Source organism: Abramis brama (assembly GCF_963993115.1).
Source record: "Abramis brama genome assembly, chromosome: 10".
Lineage (NCBI taxonomy): Eukaryota > Metazoa > Chordata > Actinopteri > Cypriniformes > Leuciscidae > Abramis > Abramis brama.
In genome coordinates, this window is record NC_139972.1 from 23,446,306 (window position 1) to 23,466,249 (window position 19,944).

The 19,944-nt window shown below is 38.2% G+C and overlaps 1 protein-coding gene across 12 annotated transcripts in view; it reads right to left on the minus strand.

The window, feature by feature from the left end:
- Positions 1-19,944, minus strand: part of ksr1b (kinase suppressor of ras 1b) — a 43,416-nt gene that overhangs the window by 7,033 nt on the left and 16,439 nt on the right. For 3 of the 12 annotated variants that reach the window (XM_084127562.1, XM_084127558.1, XM_084127563.1), the window contains 10 exons: positions 10,543-10,690; positions 9,010-9,463; positions 4,002-4,159; positions 3,679-3,748; positions 3,494-3,577; positions 3,355-3,416; positions 3,158-3,273; positions 2,663-2,831; positions 1,603-1,645; positions 41-101 (listed from right to left, as the gene is read on the minus strand). In XM_084127562.1, coding sequence (XP_083983688.1) covers positions 41-101; positions 1,603-1,645; positions 2,663-2,831; positions 3,158-3,273; positions 3,355-3,416; positions 3,494-3,577; positions 3,679-3,748; positions 4,002-4,159; positions 9,010-9,463; positions 10,543-10,690 — 1,365 coding nt within the window. Of the gene's footprint in view, positions 1-40; positions 102-230; positions 255-1,602; positions 1,646-2,289; positions 2,332-2,662; positions 2,832-3,157; positions 3,274-3,354; positions 3,417-3,493; positions 3,578-3,678; positions 3,749-4,001; positions 4,160-9,009; positions 9,464-10,542; positions 10,691-16,632; positions 16,758-19,944 lie in introns of those variants that run through there. The other 9 variants (XM_084127556.1, XM_084127565.1, XM_084127561.1 and 6 more) reach the window with 7 other exon arrangements.

The following is a 19,944-nucleotide window of genomic DNA, read 5'->3' on the forward strand; positions in this document are numbered from 1 at the left end:
ATAACTCTATGGGGGGGGGAGGTGTTTCTTGCGTACTCACCACAGCTTCCCTCTGGCCTGTTGATGTCTGCTTAACATTACCCTCCAACTGATCTGTTTCTCTGCATGGGAGAGAAGACACGCTAGACTCAACACATTTAAACATTTTGCAGTATATAAATACTATGTATGATCTCGATCATTTACAAGGGAAAGTTCACCTGAAAATATAAATTCTGTTATTTACTCACGTTTTTCTGAACCCATGTGACTTTCTAATGTGGGTCACAAATAAAGGAAACATTGATGTCAACTGTTTTGTCTCTGACAACAAAACCTCATGTGAAACATTTGAATTAAATTATATTTGAGACAGCATTATTTTAGTAGTATTATATACTATTATACTATTAATATTTTCAGTTTGAATTATTAGCAATTTTATGTGCTTTTGTCATTTTTATTAGTCATTTTATATGTCTATGTAACTTTAATGTCTTTTATTTCAGTTTTATTCATTTTAGTACTTCAACTTCTTTTATTTCAGTTAGTTGCCAAGGCAACATTTATAATTTTCATATTTCATCTAGTTTTTATATTTTGTTAGCCTAGAAATCTAGACGCACCCTAGCGGCAGCAAAATGTATTTTGCAGCCAGGGTAGTCTAGCAACTCTCCATTGACTTTCGAGCTGCAAAAACCTAAATTGGGTCAGGCCAATCACGTCGTGTATAGAGTAGGCGGGGCGGGCTTAACATAATGACGACAGAGTTGCGACGGTTCCCTGGCTTGAAAACAAAGAATGGCGGCTGCTGCTGGTGAACAGTCTTTCGAATCGGCTTTGGCCGCGACTCTGGAGGACTTGGAGTTAAGTTTTTCTTTGAGAAAAGAGCAAAGAACAGCACTTAAGTCATTCTTAAAAAAGGAAGATGTGTTAGTAGTTTTGCCGGCCAGATATGGCAAAAGTTGAATCTATCAACTAACGTTAGCTCCGCTGTTGGGAAAACGCTCTGGTTGGTTTAAGCGCTGTCCTATTGCGTGCAGAGGGAATTTGAAAGACAGCCGTTTATCCCGCCCCTCGGATTGAGCCGTGTCTATGGTGAGTTGCCAGACCCAACATCTTAATGTAGGTCTGGCTTGCCAGGCTAATATTTTGTGTTATTTCATCTTAATTTCAATTATAGCGAAAAAACAACAACATTTTTAATAGTTTTAGTTTCCATTTAAAAATGAAATGACTTCAGAAGACATGTTAAGCAACTTTTATGGTGCTTTTTTGGTGCTTGGCATCTAATTTTGTGTTCCACGGAAGAAAGCCAATCTAACAGATTGGGATCGACATGTAGGTGAGTAAAAAGCTTCTGAATGAACTTCAATGAAGCATGCATAATAAGTTTAAACTTGCAGGGGAAGTTCAGTACTGCTACACTGGTTCCGTGTGAACTGTGTGAACTTAATGATTCATTTGTGATGAAGCAAAAACCAAAAATGTGTGCAGTCACTGCTATAGTTCAGGAATATTAAAATGAGGAACCAAAACCAATGACACTTGCATTTAACTGGTCCGGGGTCAAAACACTTTTAGAAATACTGAAAAAACAGTAATTGAGAAGTCTTGCCTTACCCAGTGTTGCAACTGCCATCTGGATGCGTGGAACTGGATACGTCTGTGAGAAAAAAAGGAAATCTGAGTGTGTGATTACATGAGCTGTGTAAGTGTACTTCAGAGTGCAGAAGTTCACCTTCAACATTATACACCAATGTTGCTATTAAACGTTCAGAAGTAATTTTGTAACAGTTGCGCTGCTTGATATTCTTTGTGGAAACATTTATTTTTTCAGGATTCTTTGATGAATAGTTCAAAAGAAGAACATTTGATTGAAATATAAAATTCTTTTGTAATTTTATAAATGTCTTTGCTGTCACTTTTGATACATTTAATGTGTCCTAGGGAGTAAGGTTAAGGATTTGAGCAATAGCAATAGTGTTAACAACTTTAATATAAATGTAAACTATACTCTAGAATAATGTGCATTTCAGATTCTCCATGCATGTACACAGAGAGCTGAAAATGCAAAATACTAAAAAAAGAAAGCAATTCCCATAGATAACCCCTAGGAGGCAGCACATCACAGTCTAAACACTAATAGCAACACTGGCCCTGTCCCAAATGACACACTTCTTGTGCACTTGCGATCTTGTGGACTTACAAAGGACACAAGACCGTAGGGTGTCCCATTTGTCATATTAGGTTTCAGAAGGGTGCTCATGAAGGGTAAATAACAGAGTTTTATGGTGTGGATGAACTCACCAGGGAAGACAAACTGCGGTCTATGCTGAAAGTAGCAGGCAGCTAATGAATGGGACAAACAGACAGATGTCCACAAGGAAAAGAGAAAGACCCAGTTAAACAACTAGCGTGTTATGCATCAGCAAGAATTCCTTAGTAATGAAACGATTTAAAAAAGCTTTAGTAATGCAGAACGGAACATTAAGGGCAGATATTAGTAGGTTAGTATACATTCATCCAAGAGGTTAATTCTGAGCACTGGAGGACAGACAGACAACGAAGAAGTGCCTGCTGTGCTTCAAAAAGAAAGTCCTTCTTGTCGTGTCGAATTTTAAAAGGTTTTAGACGCAGAGGGTAAATGAGATTCCGTGATATCTGTGTAAACGAGACTGACCTGGGAAGTGAAAGCGACTGTCAACGTGACCCTTAGGGGAGGGGTTGGGTGGCGGGGTGGCGCTCGGGGGGTTGCTCTGACTGGACGGGGCAGGTGAGGAGGGGGTGGAGGAGGTGGTGGAGGAGGGGTTACTACTGGAGTCCAGGTGACTCAGGGATGGAGGGTGGTCCTGAAGGGAAAACAAATCTTAGAAAACATTCTCCATTCGCAGAAACAAGGTGTAAAAATGGATGTTTGAAACAGTTATGACATATTATGAAATAGAAGTCGCATGCTAAGTCACTAGCATGACCAATTTGAAATAAATAAATAAAAATGATCTTAAATGATTTTAAATGATCATTACATTTATATACTTCTTATTAATTCTTATTGAAGTATTTAAAAAAATGACACTTCAACTTTAAGAGACTTATAACACCACTGAGTCAGCACATACAAGGAGTTAGCATAATGAGAATCGCAACTTCCTGGTTTGTGTGGTTTGCTACATGCCTTTTTGTTTATTGCCTTCGGCAACGTTCCGTACTGCTGCGACTCTGCCGGTCGCTCCACCTGGTTGTTGATACCTGATGGCACTGACTCTGTTCTTCTGATTCTGTTGTTTGGAACTGAAAGAACAGGACAGAACTTTAGATCATCTGCAGCACAAATCTGTCTGAATATATATTACAACTTTTACTAAATCTTACGTTGTGCAAATGAAATCCTGCACTTAGGGGCCTCTTTAGTACATTTGTTGTGGCACTTCACCCTAAAAGAGATGGAAGCAAACATTAGCAGGGAGAAAGTCAGATGTGGTTTTCTGAAATGTTTCTCGCCTTCACTTACTTGCAATGTTTGCATTTAACACCGAACATCATGTTCTTCTTGCACACCTGGCACGTCTGAGACAACCAGGACTTGGTGGAAAACCTGAGGAGGCACAATAAGAAAGCCAATTTCATTTGTGCTGGAAGTTGAAAGACAAACTAGTACATAATAATGAAAACAGGAAAAAGTTCAGTGGGTATTACCTGTGTGTGACATCCAGACCGATATCCTTCCTCATGATTAACGGAGAGCTTCCGTGGGTTGCAACGTTATCTAGATGATGTTAAAGAAACACGGATTGGACTCAAAATTAATTAAAGTTTAAGTTTAGTGTTAGCATGTTGCTAAGCTAATGCTGTGATACTCAAATAAGCATACATACACTACAAATCTCAAAAGGAAGCATAGCATTGCTGTCTTTGGATCAGCCTTCATGATGGAAGCACATTTGTGATTCCTCAAAATGCTGTCTAGGTACACAGCTAACACAGCTAGTCTTTTACTAGGGCTAAATAAGAAAACGTACTTCTTATACCCGCAGGATCTCCCAGGTGACTGGGTGTATTTGGTAGGATGCAGGGGGAGCGGGCAGACAGCAGTGGTGACCGTGAGGGTGAGTCTTCCCAGCCATTTCCTCCACCGTTTACCTGCACGTTCAGAAGCGGCTTATTTTTCTTCCCACTCCTGCAGATTGAGGGACACAAAACTACATTTAGTATCTGGGTAGTTGACATCAAAAGTAACTATTATGCTATTTTAAAGGTTCCTCCTATTCATCCAAGGTCAAAAAACCCTTTAATTTTCTCATAATATACACTGGAGCATCACCTCTTTTTTCACAGTGTCTGAAATGGTTCAATCAAGGATTCGGTCTCTCAAAACCCCTCCTTTCCGAGAGCGTACTCTGCTCTGATTGGTCAGATAGTCCAGTCTGTTGTGATTGGCCTACTGCTTACAGCGCGTGTTGGAAACAAAACGCCCATTACCATATCTGTATTTCAGCTCCGGAGGCTTCCTCAGCACTTGATACACAGTGATACGAACAATAACGATGGTGCCGGTTTTACTGACTCTTTAAATCTTCATCCTTTTGAAATACATGCAAAGTGAACTGGCTTTGGCAGCACAGAAAACAGCATCTTCTCGACATGTCGACAACACGACCCAAACTCTTCCAGGCCTCAGCTACAACTACAGTGTTTGAGGGCGGGTAAAGTTAAACTTTTGGTGCTTTTCCATTACCAGTACCAGCTCAACTCGACTCGCCTCGCTTTTCGCTCCGTTTTCCATTGCAGATAGTACCTCCACAATAGTACCTGGTCGTCATAGCGACGCCGCAGGAAACTGCCGTGACTTAATCTTCTACGCGAGACGCGCAAGACACACCCGCTACCCACACACACAGGACAATGGAGGAAATCGAGTGTATGCGGTTTTTGGATGTTTTTGTTTTTGCTGTTTTTTATTCAGGATACTCCGTCTGGCGCGTGCAATGATGACGCAGTAAATAGTGACGATTCTCTCTGACCAATCAGCAGTCTGTTGTGTTTTCACGTCACATTTTAGTATCGCCTCAGCTCGCTTAGAACCTCGCCGGAGGTGGTACGAAAAAAAGTACCTGGAAGCAGGTACAGGTACAACTTTTACACAGTGGAAAACCAAACAAAGCCGAGTCGAGCCGAGCCGAGCCGAGGCGAGCTGGTACTGTGTAGTGGAAAAGCGCCATTTTTTCACCGGCAGCCAATGAAGACCATAGGCTGGCATTATGCAAATTTGTTACAAACCTATGTAGGTTAGTGCAGGAAGTGAGGCTGGAATTACAGACGACTCGTTTCATGCAGTTCAGAATCGATTCTTTCTATTGAGAGACAATAATTCCATTTGTTGTGCACTTTGATTTTTGCAGACCTTTTTTAAACGTAATCATTAGACAATTAATAATTAAAATAATAAATAATTTGAATAATGAATAAGAATAATTAATAATTAAATATTTGACTTTAGATTCATTAATAAAAAATAATAAAATTGCTAAAAATTAATAATAAAATAAAATATTTTGCATTCAAAAATTTTAACAAAAAAAATAAGTTGTTACATTGCAGAAACATTTCAAATGAACTATTGTGACAATTTACAATTTAACCTGAAATCATTAAAGGGCACCTATTATGCAAAATTCACTTTTACATGGTGTTTGAACATAAAAGTGTTTGTTGGCAGTGTGTGTACACAAAAATCCAATAATGATAAAAATCCAGTGCTTTTTTTGAAATCCCCAAAAATCATAAGCAGTGTCTCAGAAGAAGCCGTTTGCAGTTTCTATGCAATGTGACGTACTTTTGCACAAGCCCCGCCCACGACTGTTGATGGACACTGCAGTTTTAGCATAGACCCGCCCTGAGTGAGCTAAACACAGTCTGCCATTGTTTCGACGTCGGAGCAGCTGTAGACGAGAATGTCTCCTAAGCGATTGAGGTGTTTTGTTATAAGATGTAAGAATGAACATAGCAGTCATCATTTACTCTCGTTGTTACTCGTGGATGGGTCTGTACCAACTTTTCGTGATCCAGCTTATAGTCTCCGGTGCGTTACTTGTCACGACAGTAATGAAAGGGAGAGCACGCACTTTATTACAGTTCATCGGAGTTGTTTTACAGATATAAAGTCTACCAGTTTATTAGGCACCCCCTGAAAAGGTGTGTATATATTTGTTTACTGTTAGTTGTAACAAGTGTTCTGTGTAATTCGCTGTGTAGCTATGTTGATGATAATGAAAGTGAGAGAGAGAGAGAGAGTGTATGGATAAGTGTATGGATTTACTCCAGATGATTTTTTGGAGTAAAACTGACACTTCATCTTTTGTGTGATGTACAATAAACTTCACTGAACTCATCAGTATATTTTGGTCATCATTTGGACGGGGTTTGCTACAGCAGGCTTGTATTAATAGTGGATAAAAGCAGTTGACAAATATAGTTATAACCGTAATTAAACTAAACTATACCTGTTCTATCTCCATACAGCATATATTATCTGGCTCTGTGGGCATTATTGTCCGACTCCAGGTCGAAATGAACACTGCTACTGAGAGTTTCTGTTTTGATATTATCATTCCGTGAGATGAGATTGTCCTGCCAGCGTGAACTGGTGAGGCTCCGCCCCCTGTGCCGGCAGCAGCAGCTCATTTGCATTTAAAGGGATACACACTAAAACGGCGCGTTTTTCTCATCCCCAAAAAATGACAAAAAAAATATTTGTTGGGTATTTTGAGCTAAAACTTTACATACACACTCTGGGGACATCAGAGACTTATTTTACATCTTGTGAAAAGAGGCGTAATAGGTGCCATTTAAGACTGTTATTTACCCTAATCTGTTTCACTGGAATTATTACAATGCAACCAAATAGAATTCCCAGAAAGCTTACATAATGACTCACTCTGTACCTCCTCCCAGCAAGAAAGCTTTCTATAGAACTTTAAATAAAAACAGATCTGCAACTTGGCCAGCACAAATATTAAAAGAATGTTGTACAAATGCAGGCGTGCAGCTTCACATGCAGGGAGTTGCCGTGGACTTCAGTTCACACACAGATTCTGAGGAGGAGCTCCAAAAGAAGACATTTACTGGCTCAGAGAGAGAGGAGAAGAGCGGGAATGATCAAGCGCAGGACGCCAGTGAGTCTGAGAAGGGGTCTGACCTCGGCCTTGTGCTAACGGGAAACACTGGGGCTACGTGAAGGGGCGGAAGGAGGGGGAGTGTTGAACTATTCCACCCCCATCCAAAACCTGCCTGGACCTTGGCCATCAGTGATCTCAGATGACACAGCAGTCCGCTCCCACAGACCCAACACACACGGGGCAGGGCGACATTGCATGGTACACATATGAAAAGCATGAACTAAAATATAATGAAGGACATTTTGTCTAAGAATGATTTCTACATTTATGCTGCAGGGCAAAAAAGTTGAGGCAACATGTTATGTGAAGCGAATGTTGTGCAACATATAACTGAAAATCCTCTGGATTTTTTAAAGAGACATAGATGCAATGTAACAAAGATTTTTGTCCTTTTGTGGAACACAAATGGTCAATTTTTTTAAGAATTTATCCAGGCCACGTTATTTTAAGCTATGTTCCAAGCTTTCTAAACTCCATAAGATAGCTTTATGCAAACCATCCTTTAAGTTGTTATTCACTGGTAATTTGGACAGATCTCACCGATTCAATGAATAAGTCACAGCCCACTGAATGTAAATTATAAATCTCATTCTGTTCCTTTATGGCTTTATCATATGGCTTTAGAAGACTAGGAATAATGTACACAAATCATCCGTATATGACATTTGATGGTGCTTTTGCATAATTTTCGAAGCTCGAAAGCTCCAGTGCCCATTCGTTGTAAGTGCACGGAAAAGGGCAACCAGCACTGAGGAAACAAAGTCAGACAGGTTTGGAGAAAACAAAGTCAGACAGGTTTGGAGCAACATGAGGGTGACTAAACAATGACAATATTCATTATGTGTGGAATGGAGTCTGGAAATTCACAGTTACATCAAGATTAAAAGTTAACACATGTCAGCATATATTTCTGTGTAGTTTCATGTTACTGTTAGCCCTGTGACTAATGCTTTAGACTTTATCTTTAAATAGTCACACCCTTCAGATGAATATATTCCACTCCCATCACCTGCTCAGTGCATTACTTCATGAATGTACAATGAGGTAAAGTGTTTCTGACATCATTATAGAACGACATTATAGAATTAGGCTGTATCAGAAAGGGGAATAAAATCAATAGATGATGCAGGCTAATGTCCAAATAGATGCATTTTTGTTACAGACAGCAGTGAAAGTGCCATCAAATGGATGTAAATGGATCTACACTACCATTCAAAACTACCATTCGCTTTTATTCAGCAGGGATGCATTCAATTGATCAAAAGTGACAGTAGAGACATTTGATACGGTTTAAAAAGATTTCGATTTCGATTTCTAACTTTAAATTAAATCAAATAATCCTCAGAAAATGTACTGTAGGGTATGGTAAGAGAAACGTTTACAGACCCCAAACCTTTGAATAGTGGTGTATTTGAAAACTGCATTGTGATTGGTCTTTTTTTTTCTTTTTTTTTTGCATGTGTTTAATCATTTATAGCCACACACACAGTGACTGTGTGATTTCTGATTTCTGTGTGTAGCTGACTGACATCTGATAGGTCTGATAGGGCATTTCATTTACACAGAACCAGTGCCAGCACTTAGATTTCCTTCTGCAATTTCAGAAATGCAAATCTAGTTTGCATTCAAATAATATGCAGGTGTCAAATAGCAAATGTTGCACTAATCTAGACAATCACTTTTAAAGACACCTTAAAGTCCAGAAGCACACTCACACAAATCCTGTCATACTTAACAATACTTTACCACTTATTCATCAAAATAAACCCTCTCAAAGCAAACTTTGAGAAGAGATCATCATGCCATGGAGCAATACATTGATAAATGAAATATTAATGAGTGCTGAACTTACTTGTTGGGTGTAGGGTCATCTATCCGGTTGGCCAGTTGGCTCTGGCTCTTGCTGCGTGTGAGGGTGATGCTGGGAAAGAGGTTTAGCAGCTTGCGGGAGGGGGGTGGTGGAGTTCGTGGGGGCTTCAGCTTGCCGGACTTTTTGGGTGGTGGGGTGGCTGGAGGGGTGGACAGCAGCCGGGAGGTGCAGTAGTTCAGCTGCGGGGTGGACGAGAAGGGGTCCGTCAGCACATCACAGCGAGTGTGGACAATTGTAGGGAAGTCCGTTGAGGGTAGGGCAGACACGGAGACGCAGGAACGAGGGGCAGGCAAAGCAGAAGAAGGGGGCCAGATGATTGGGTTGGGACTGTAAGACTGAGGTGCACGCATAGAACAAGACAGCGGGTCAGCAGAGGTACTGTCACGTTTAGTGGGTTCTGCAATCCACGGGATGCCCTCTTTCCTGAGAAGTCCTCCTGTTAAAACACAAAAAGCGAGAGACTTTAGGACAATTCAGGAACAGGTGGATGATCAATACAGGGCAGCAGACCTTGACTAAAAGTGGTATTTTTATATAGCATTTATTAATAATTTGAATTATCTTTTATTTTTATATTTTGAGATTCCATTTTAGTTAAAATTTTAATGTGCTTTTGTCATTATTATTATGAAATATTTAGCTTTAATTTAAATTTAATACATTTTTATTTAAGTTTTTAGTTATTTTAGTACTTCAACTTAAGTTTTTCCATGTAATACTGATATTTTATTTCAGCTTTATTTCAATTGACAAAGAAATAAATAATTATTTTATAGATTTTTAGTTAATAATAACTAAAAATCTTATAACTAAAAATAAATTAATAACTAAAAATATTATTTATTTAATAATAATAGCACTGGGTCATAATAATAACAATGGGTCATAGTTATTAATAACACTGGGTCATAAATTAAAAGTTTTGCTTCCAATCTTGCTAACATTGGCGATAGTCCGAAAATGTTTGTGTGCTTCCATATGAGATTTTGTCAAATATCATTTCAACATGCGCATCTCATCATCATCTATTTAAATATATTTAAAAAAAAGTAATTTATTCCTGTGATGCAAAGCTGAATTGTCAGCATCATTACTCCAGTCTTCAGTGTCACACAGTGTTCTTATTATTGTCAATGTTAAAAACAGTTGTAGTGCTGCTTCATTTTTTTTTTGTTTTTTTTTTTTAAAGCAGTGATGTTTTTTGTCAGGATTCTTTGATGAATAGAAAGTTTTAAATAACAGCATTTATTTGAAATAGAAATAATTTATAACATTATTAATGTCTTTACTGTCACTTTTAATCAATTTAATGCATCCTTATAATTTAAAAGTATAATTTTTTCTTAAAAAACAAAACAAAAAACAAACTTAAACTTTTGAACAGTAGTGGCACAAAAACAATCAACCAATTTGGAGCAAATGTACACTTAATACAAATTATAGAATTAAAGGCAGGTAAAAAGCCTAGAGCAGGGGCCACATGAAGAGTGGAAAGAGGAAGGAGTCAGCAGTGACCTGTGTCAGTAGCGCTCTTGAGACAGGAGAGGGCAGCGGTGATGCGGGAACACTCCTCACTGCTAGAGCCCAGTCTTTTCATGGTGTCTTCCACCTGGGCACTGGACATTTGCAGCAGAGCATCCAGGGACAGCTTCGCAGGGACTGCCTGGAAGACAGAATAAAACGATGATCATTGCATATAGTCAGAAATGAACACAGATAATTAACTGTACATTATTCTTGTAAACTGATCAGTAAACAGCACCAGATATTACTTCTTGACTCAATATTGTCTTATTTGACCAGTCTTTGGTATTTCTGTGCAAACTGATGTGGCTCTAGTAAACAGACAGAATGGAGTCTATACAGTAATTAGAGAAAGATTAGGTGATAAAGCCCCCTACAATCCCCTCGCTGTCACTAAGACTGCTGGCATTGCATGGCACCACACTGAGCCAATGTCCAGATACCCTGCACAGTCCAGTTTTCTTTCACTGTCCACCATCTCTGTTACATTCCTCCACCCTACAACATTCCTGAGCTCTTTGGCGTCTCCCTGCCGTATTTCAATTCTCACCCAACACACACACGCTTACTCAAACGCATGACTGAGAAGCTGCCCGGCAACAGTTGTCGCTGTGGTCAGTGTGGTTTCCATGGTAAATGAATAGATAACAGGACGCATGAGATAGGGCTAGGTTAAAAATATAGATTTCTCACTGGAGAAGCGGATCTGACTCATATGTTTCGGACGTGCCCCACACTTACTGTTTATTGGTCAACCATATTTGATACACTCTCTAAAGTATGTAAAGTACAACTGAAGCCATGTGCTGAATTTGCTATATTTGGTGCTCCAGGTGATGAATCGAATCTGACTCAAAGACGACTAAACATTATTGCTTTTGCATCCTTATTGGCTCGCAGACGGGTGTTATTACATTGGAAATCTGCAAACCCACCTAAAGCATCGCATTGGCTTCAGGACTTGATGTTATACCTACACTTGGAAAAGATTAAATATTCAATTAGAGGTTCCTATAAATTCTCTTTTGTCTGGCAACCCTTATTATCCTATTTCTCTGCCATAAATGTACTTCCTGGGGAGTAGTGGGATTTACACTGGTATTGTAACTTTTTCTTCTACACACAACTCTCTATATGACCATCTCGTGGTATTTGATGCTCAGATACATGTGCTCCAGGTGTTTTTCCAGGTATTTACATGTGTAAATATGTAGGGCTTGTGTTTATTGTTGTATCATTGTTACATCTTTGACTGTGGTGTCCAGCTGTTACTCTTCCCCTGCCTTTTTATTTTATTTTATTTTATTTTTTATTTTATTTTTGTTAATATAAACATTACCATTGTTTAACTGTTGCATATTTGTATATCTTATCTTATATATTTTATTTTAATATTGTATCTATTATTATTATTACTATTATTATTATCATCTTTTGTACTATTATCTGTTACAAACAATAGCATTTATAGTTGAAATAAATAAACTTTTAAAAAAAACATTAAAATTAATTGCGTTTGCAATCTCAAAATTAATTGATACTCATTTTAAATAGCTGAAATCAATTCTTAAATTTCAGTTGATGAATGAAAGAAGCTTTGTAGCGTACCTCCCATCCAATAAATTTTGTTACCTCTGATATGAAACCAAATCTCAGCTTTCAATTTGTCAATTTTATTTGACGAAATTCAAACAATAAATAAAGATACAGAAATCCACATCATGTCTCATGTAACCGCTCAACCCCTGAAAGACGTCAATAAAACAGCTCGTAAACAAATGTCACGTAATATTACATTTGCCTCAGAAAAGCCATTCAAAACTTAAGCAGTTTTGTGACAACTTTGCAAATTTATTCAAAATAAAAAAACTGAAATAAAAACATTGCATAAGTATTCATACCCTTTTCTGGGTTTGGGACACTTGAAATGTAGCTCAGGAGCATTCCAATTTCACTTGTGGATGTTACTACACTTTGGGTTGAGTTAACCTGGGGCAAATTCACTTGAATGGGTATGATTTGGAAAGGCACACACCTCTCAATGAAAGTTCTGACAGCTGAAAATGCATATCAGAGCAAAAACCAAGACATGTTGAAGGTTCACAAGCATGTAGCCTCCATAATCCTTAATGGAAGATGTTTGGAACAACCAGGACTCTTCCTAGAGCAGGCCTTCTAGCCAAACTGAGCAATTGATAAAGAAGGTCCTTGGTTAGAGTGATAACCAAGAAGCTGATGGTCACTTTGATTACGCTCCATATGGAGATGGGAGAAACTTACAGAAGGACGAACATCACTGCAACACTCAACCGATCTGGGCTTTATGGTAGAGTGGCCAGACTCAAGCCTCACCTCAGTGAAGACACATGAAAACCCATTTGGAAATAGCAAAAAAGCACCTAAAGGACTCTCTCAGACTGAAAGAAACAAGATTCTCTGGTCTGATGTAGGCCTGTCGCGATAATTAAATAACCGTATGATCGCGATTATTTGATCTAACCGCGATTGTTTCAGACAACCGCGATTATTGCGCTCTTTTATAGGCCTACGGCACAAGGGGGAGTCATGGACCAAAATAAATAGACAAGCACTAATTACATTTTCCAGCAATATATTCAAAGTCATCTGAAGCCATTCCATAGCTTAATGTGAGGGACAGCAGTATATTTACATTGTTAAATTAAAGTTCCCAAACTCGTCTGCAGCTGTCAATCATTCCGTTCAGCATTCAAACTCTGCAGCTGTCAATCATTCAATTCAGCATTCAAACAGCGCGCGTCGTCCGGTTACGGCAGGATACACGGTAAAACTTTCTCCAATGTGACATTGACGTTATAATGCTTGATCTGTTTTTTGCGGTTTCTAAATGACTCGCTCGCTACCGTGTGCCTACACAGCACAAGGACTATGAATTGGCATCAGACGCACAATAACTGGAGTTTAAAACTGTGAAGAAACAAATGATCAATAAACTGTTGGACTGATATACACTAGGATTTGTGCCCTCGACATTTCTTCGCTTTGTGCCGTGAACTTTTAAATGCGCACTTGTGCAGCGCTGCGCACTGTGACTCCATGTTGTATTAAGCACATCATTCTGCACCCGCGATGCGCATACGCGCTTTGTTCCGCTCTGTTTTGAAGCGTATCATATTATCATGGTTTGTGCACATTTGTTTTTATTAACATGTTTAGATTTTATTAAATTACTGTGCAGATGTTTTCAAAAATTACTTTTTGCTGCTGATTTATACACTCACTAAGTTTAATAAACAAATTGTCATAGCTATTGAATATATTTATTTAATATTTAAAGGTGTTAACTGTAATCTTACACTGCAAAATTATAACTTACAAAGGATTAAATTCATCACAATTATTTAATGAATGAAGCACAAAGCCCTAAAACAGACAATTAATCGCCAAAGCCCTAACACAGACAATTAATCGTCAAAGCCCTAAAACTGACAATTAATCGGCATAACCGCAATTATTTTTTAGACAATTAATCGTCAGCCAAATTTCATAATCGTGACAGGCCTAGTCTGATGAACCTCAGGTCCAAGCATCATGTATGGAGGAAACTAAGCACTGCTCATCGCCTGCACAAAGACGAATGTAATACAGTATAAAATGTTTGAGCAGGGATTAGTCTGGGTTCATTCTGGCACAGATGAACCCAATGTGCTTCATGTACTTTGTCACTGCTATGCTGTGATAAACTTCTTCATCAAGATCTTTAAAGTCCTCATCATTTTTCCTACATTACTGTAAGAAATTATAGTCTGAAGACCCAGCTTTCACTCCAAGATATGTATTAGAATATGCTCCTTCCCTAAAAAGAGCTTAATTATCATAGAGACAATTCCTCCTAATCTCAGTAATATGTAAATAGTACCACTGGAGTGATACTATATCACTTATAGCGTGGGAGTGGCCATCTAGAACCATACTGTGTTAAAAAAGGATGCATGAATATGACTATCAGGGATTTCAAACAATCTTATCACCTTAACATTTGGGTGTTCCCATCTGAAAGAATGTCAAAGATGTGGGAACGGAAGGCTATCACTTTCATTGCTATCCTCAATTTACATTTAAGACAAAGCTTAATTTATATGTTGAGCTGGAAGACGAATGTAATGCAGTATAAAATGTTTGAGCAGAGATTATTTGTGATTCATTTTTGGATTCCAAAATGCTTTGTGCACTTTGTTACTGCTATGCTGCAATAAACTTCTTCATTGAAATCTTTAACGTCCTCAGATTTTTTTCATACAACAGCTATACTTTTTTTTTTCTGGGTCTGAGCAGTAAATCGGAATTGAGCACAGTAAGGCTTGCAGCGTGAATGTAGCCTCGGAGATCGCAATGCGCACAGAAACATTCAGGAGCACAGAAACTTATCAATGCTGCACAGCGACTTTGTAGTAGCTTCGCTACTGAATTGCTACATTATATTTCTAAGCGACAAGGTGGTAACATCACTGGTTTTTAAGTAATTAAACTCACAGCAAAGTTGTTCATTGAGAGAGATCCTGACGAAACAGGTAATTCACACATGCATCTCTCATCTCTCGCGCGAGAGATATTTTTACTCTTTCAGTCAAATATTGCACTGCAAACATCAGTAACAACTTTAAGTTGTCAATGCCATGGTATAACCGGGATAATCAACAGCTAGCTGTGCATTAAAACGAGTCGGGTGGTTCTTTGCCTCCATGTCGTGCATTAAAATCGTTTAATTCACAGCTAGCCGTGGATTATCCCTTACATAAACTATAGTAAAAATAAATCCACAAATACATCAATTATATATTGATAAATATATATTGTTATTAAAATACAAACATTTTCTAAATATGTAGAGTTAAAAATAACAACAATAAATGTAAAATAAAAGTGGCATTTCCTTCTTTACACATGTAATTGTGTTTGTATTACAGCACAACATAAACAAGTGAAACTGCCTTCTAAATGGCATGCAGGCTACTCAGGGGAATGGGAATCTTCCAGCATCCTTATGGAGACTTCCTTTTTGAACAACAGCCAGAGATCTCAGAATTAAGAGCACAGATCTCTTCTCAACAAATACTAGTATCTATCAACCAAGATGTTGTTCCAAATACTAGTATCTATCAACCAAGATCTCTTGTTCTTCCAGCTGTAAGGTAAATGTGTGGATACTAGTTAGTATCCACACATTTACCTTACAGCTGGAAGAACAAGAGACCAATATTAACTTAAGCGGAGCCTAAATCAAACCAATCTGCAATCTTTCCATAAACATAAATAAAAATGAATCTAATGGACATATTATTGTTTATTTCTCTATTTCTCTGTTCTCACAACAGGGACATGTACATAATAATCTTGGTTGATCTATACGACTTGTATACATCTGAGTTAATAAGTACGTGAATTGCTGTGTTAAAAACAGACAAGCCGGGGCAGAGAGCAGGTGAAATGACACATACCGATACCGAGGTGATGTCTGAACATGCCTTTTACCGGAGTTTATGAGCTGACGTAACACAGGGAGTGATGCTTGAACTTAAAAGCAAGACGCAGCATTTTATGCTAGTTTCCGTCCAAACAAACACACACAAACTCCCACCCACCACAATTCAAATCATCCAGGTAAACTCCCCCAACAAATAATTATTACGAATAAGTCGTTGACAGTGATGGTTACTGCTGGTCTGTTAGTAGAGTGAGACTACAATCAATCAGAAAAAGTGGCAAAATGTGTCCTCACAAACAAAATAAATGGATAAAAATCCCAAAGCCTCCCTCAAAAAGCCCTTCAGTGGAATTTCAACTTGATAAGTATCTCAAACAAATAGCAAATGAGGAACTTCCTCACAAGCTTGTGAGTTTGCAAGCCTCTTGACATAAGCCTGATGTGTTCAAACATAGGGTTAGTAGATATCTGCCGTTGCTAATTTCGTCTGCAGACTTTCTATGACCACAGAGGCTCTTGATACTCCACTTGCATGCAGGCAGGAAACCAACAAACATCAAAAACAAAACAGTCTTAAAATGAGACTCCAAAACATGAAGCAGTCAAGAATACTATACCACGAGAGATTCTCCACTGAAGTTGTCCTTTCCTAAATCTCATATCCCAGAAACACCAAATCAAAGTCTCTCCTCAGAAGTCAGTCACGCTGTGAGAGCTGCTCCCTTCCAACCCAAACTTCCCCTCCTACTCGCCCCGTCCCTCCTCCCTTTCCCCAACGTCCCTCCCCTCTATCCTTCCTGTGAACATGCCTGGGAAGTTTCTCCACAGCTCTGGACACTCCTCCTAAAAACACATGGTCACCAACTGAGCCGTTCAGTTTCCTGTGTGCAGATTAACATCCCTTATCTCAACTAAGTATGGGTTGCAGTAGTCAACTAGTCGGCTCAGGGGCAATATGCAGCTAACTAACTACATTATTTATTTATTTGGAAGGGGTGTAGTGGTAGTCCAGAAGAAATACAACCAAAAACACTTTTGACAACTTTTGTGTATGACAAATTTGTATCATTTCTTTTCCCATGTAGTATAAATAAATAAATGCAACTAAATTTGACAGGTTTGACATATCGTTTTCAATGCGGTTGAAGTGGTCAATTGAGCCACAGTGCCATAATTTAATAATCAAAAGACCGATTTCTCCCAGAAATAAAATAGTCCTGAAGAAAACCTCCGACCAAAGACATGAAAGACGATTTTTAACAACTTGTGTGTATGACAAATTAGTATATTTTTTCTACCAGAAATAAAATAAAACAGTACTGAAGAAAACATGTGCATGAAAAATTAACTTTTGTGTGACAATAGTATAGCAAATAAATTGCAAAATAAACTGCAAATAAACTTGATAGCCAGAGTACCATGGACTTTTAGCTTTGACATTTTGTTTTCCACAGGCAAAAGTGGAAAACTAATTATCAAAAGATAAATTTCTCTATAAAAACATAAGATAAAATAATAAATACAATAAAATAAAATGCCATGCTTTGAATAGTTTTGCATTTCTAAAATGCCACTTCAGGTTCAGAATAGTTCAAACGTTCAAGACTCTGCATTCTGATCCATTCTGTTTCTCTTGTGTAAGGCCCAAGGGTGCCGCACAAGCCCTGAAAAGTGAAGCCAAAACGTCTCTATCGCCCACTGGTGACTGGTCCTAGTATAGGTCATAAGCCCCGCCTCCCCGTGTTATTCAACGGGACGTGAGACCAACTAAACAATTAAATTACACTTCAAATATCTTTTTTCCAAAGGTGGTTTCTTTCATTTACTGTAGTTTTTATCACGCTGATGTAAGTTCAAGTGTCTGTTTCAAAAATAAGTTGGTTTTTAGTTAGTTACGTGATGCTATAAAAACAGTGGTGTAACGTCATGATTGACAGCTGTGATTGACAGGTTCTCCGAGCGAAGTAGTCACTAAAGCACCAACGGACATTTTTTTCAGGATCTTCGGAGGACTAAGGAGATTGTATTTACTTTATTTTAACAAGCCTCTTGTCGTACTGCAATCAATTTTTTAAAAAGTGCACTCAGGGAGAGTGCATTCTGTGAGAGTGAGGGCGGAGCGTTGATTTCGCGGCTTTACTTCCTGCTCACTACTGCGCAGGTCTGGTCCCGATATCGCTACTGCGCAGACTCAAGTTCCAAGATGTCAGCGCCATATCGGGACACTGGCGGCTTTAGTTCTCACCAATGGAAGAGAGCGAAGGGGCGTCGTCCATCTTTTTTTTACAGTCTATGGTAAGGCCCCCTTAGAAACGCTTCTGACTGTGGTCAGGTGAACTTGAAACCAGCCTAATTATACAAAGTTTCCTTAAAACAGATTATCCGACTAGTTGTTCAGGCAACCCACTGAATAGTTGATTTCAGAAATATGCAGTTTTGAACATCCTTGTCATCACCACAATCGCTAACTGAGCCGACATCACAAATTCCACATGTTCTTCAAAAAGAACCATTTATGATGCTATTAACTGAGCAGGATGTCTTTGCGACTGTGTGAAACTAAGATTAATGAGGGTTAGGCTGGCCTAAGTCGTTCATTGACCTGTCACCATCCATTTTGTGCATGAGTGATCATCCTGGGCCAAAAGAGAGGCCACATTAGAGGAACAAAGAAGAGCAAGAAAGGGGGTACAGCACAGGAAACAGAGGTTTGGGTGAGATTGCTTTTGTCACGGACTCTTTTTTCTTTCTATCTCTTTCTCTTTATCTTTGCCTTAAGGAAGGCCTGTAGTGGATCCACAGGATGTGACCCACAAAAAAGAAATATGACTCAGACAACCACTCCTGCCTGTGCCCTTTAGACTTTCTCCATAACACACGTTGGCATGTTTTGGACTGCCTAAATTCAAACGCTCTAAACCCTGGTTAATTTAATATCAGCATTATATACCATAAGCAACTCATAGTCAGTCACCACTACAAAATATAGCAACAAGAAAAAGAGAAACACAAAATTGAATGGTGCATCATGGTTGTTGCTCCACTCACTCACTGTTATTGAGCAATGGGAAATGCCAGTAGACTGTGGCAGCTGGGAACTTCAAGGAATGAGTCACAATATACAAAATAAAGTGTAGTGACGTCAACTCTTGGTTATTGCTCATTGACTCTCGCACACAACAGATGCGTATTCATCTGTGTTTTTTATTAATATTTTGAATTAGCTTTCATTTGTATATATTTTATTTTATACTTTAGTAACTTTGTTTTGTGCTTTTGTTATTTTTTTTGTTGTCTTTTTTAAATATTACTATTTAGATTTTATTTTATGTCAGTTTTTTTACATTTATTTCCAGTGGTTAATTTTAGTGCTGCATGTAATATTTATATGAATAATTAAACTATTTCAGCTTTATTTCAATTAACAAAAATGTTTTTAATATTTTCACTTGATGATAATAACCCTGGATATGATCAGATGGTTACATATGCCCCGAAAGTATTTGGACATCTGACTTAAATTCTTAATGTTATTGCCTTACATAACAAATGTTTAAACCAAAGTAGTGTTTATTTTAAAGAAATATAGCATAAGCATTATTTCAAGCAAAACCTAAGGGGAACTGAGTGACCTCATACAAACACTAAAAAGCACCCTATAAATAATTAGTTAAAAAAGAAGAGTGTCATTAGTTATAAAAAAAAAAGTGCTAGTATCATTAGCTTACAGATGCTATACATACTTGTGTGCTTTAATGCCTAATACTTGTAGGTCAACTGTAATTTCATATAGAGCATGATATCAGATGAAGCAGGTTGTGACATCATGACGTCAGTATGACTAAACATGCTCAGATATAAAGTATGATACCAGTTTTTATATAACACCACATATGATTATAATCAGTCACAGTATGATGACACCCTAG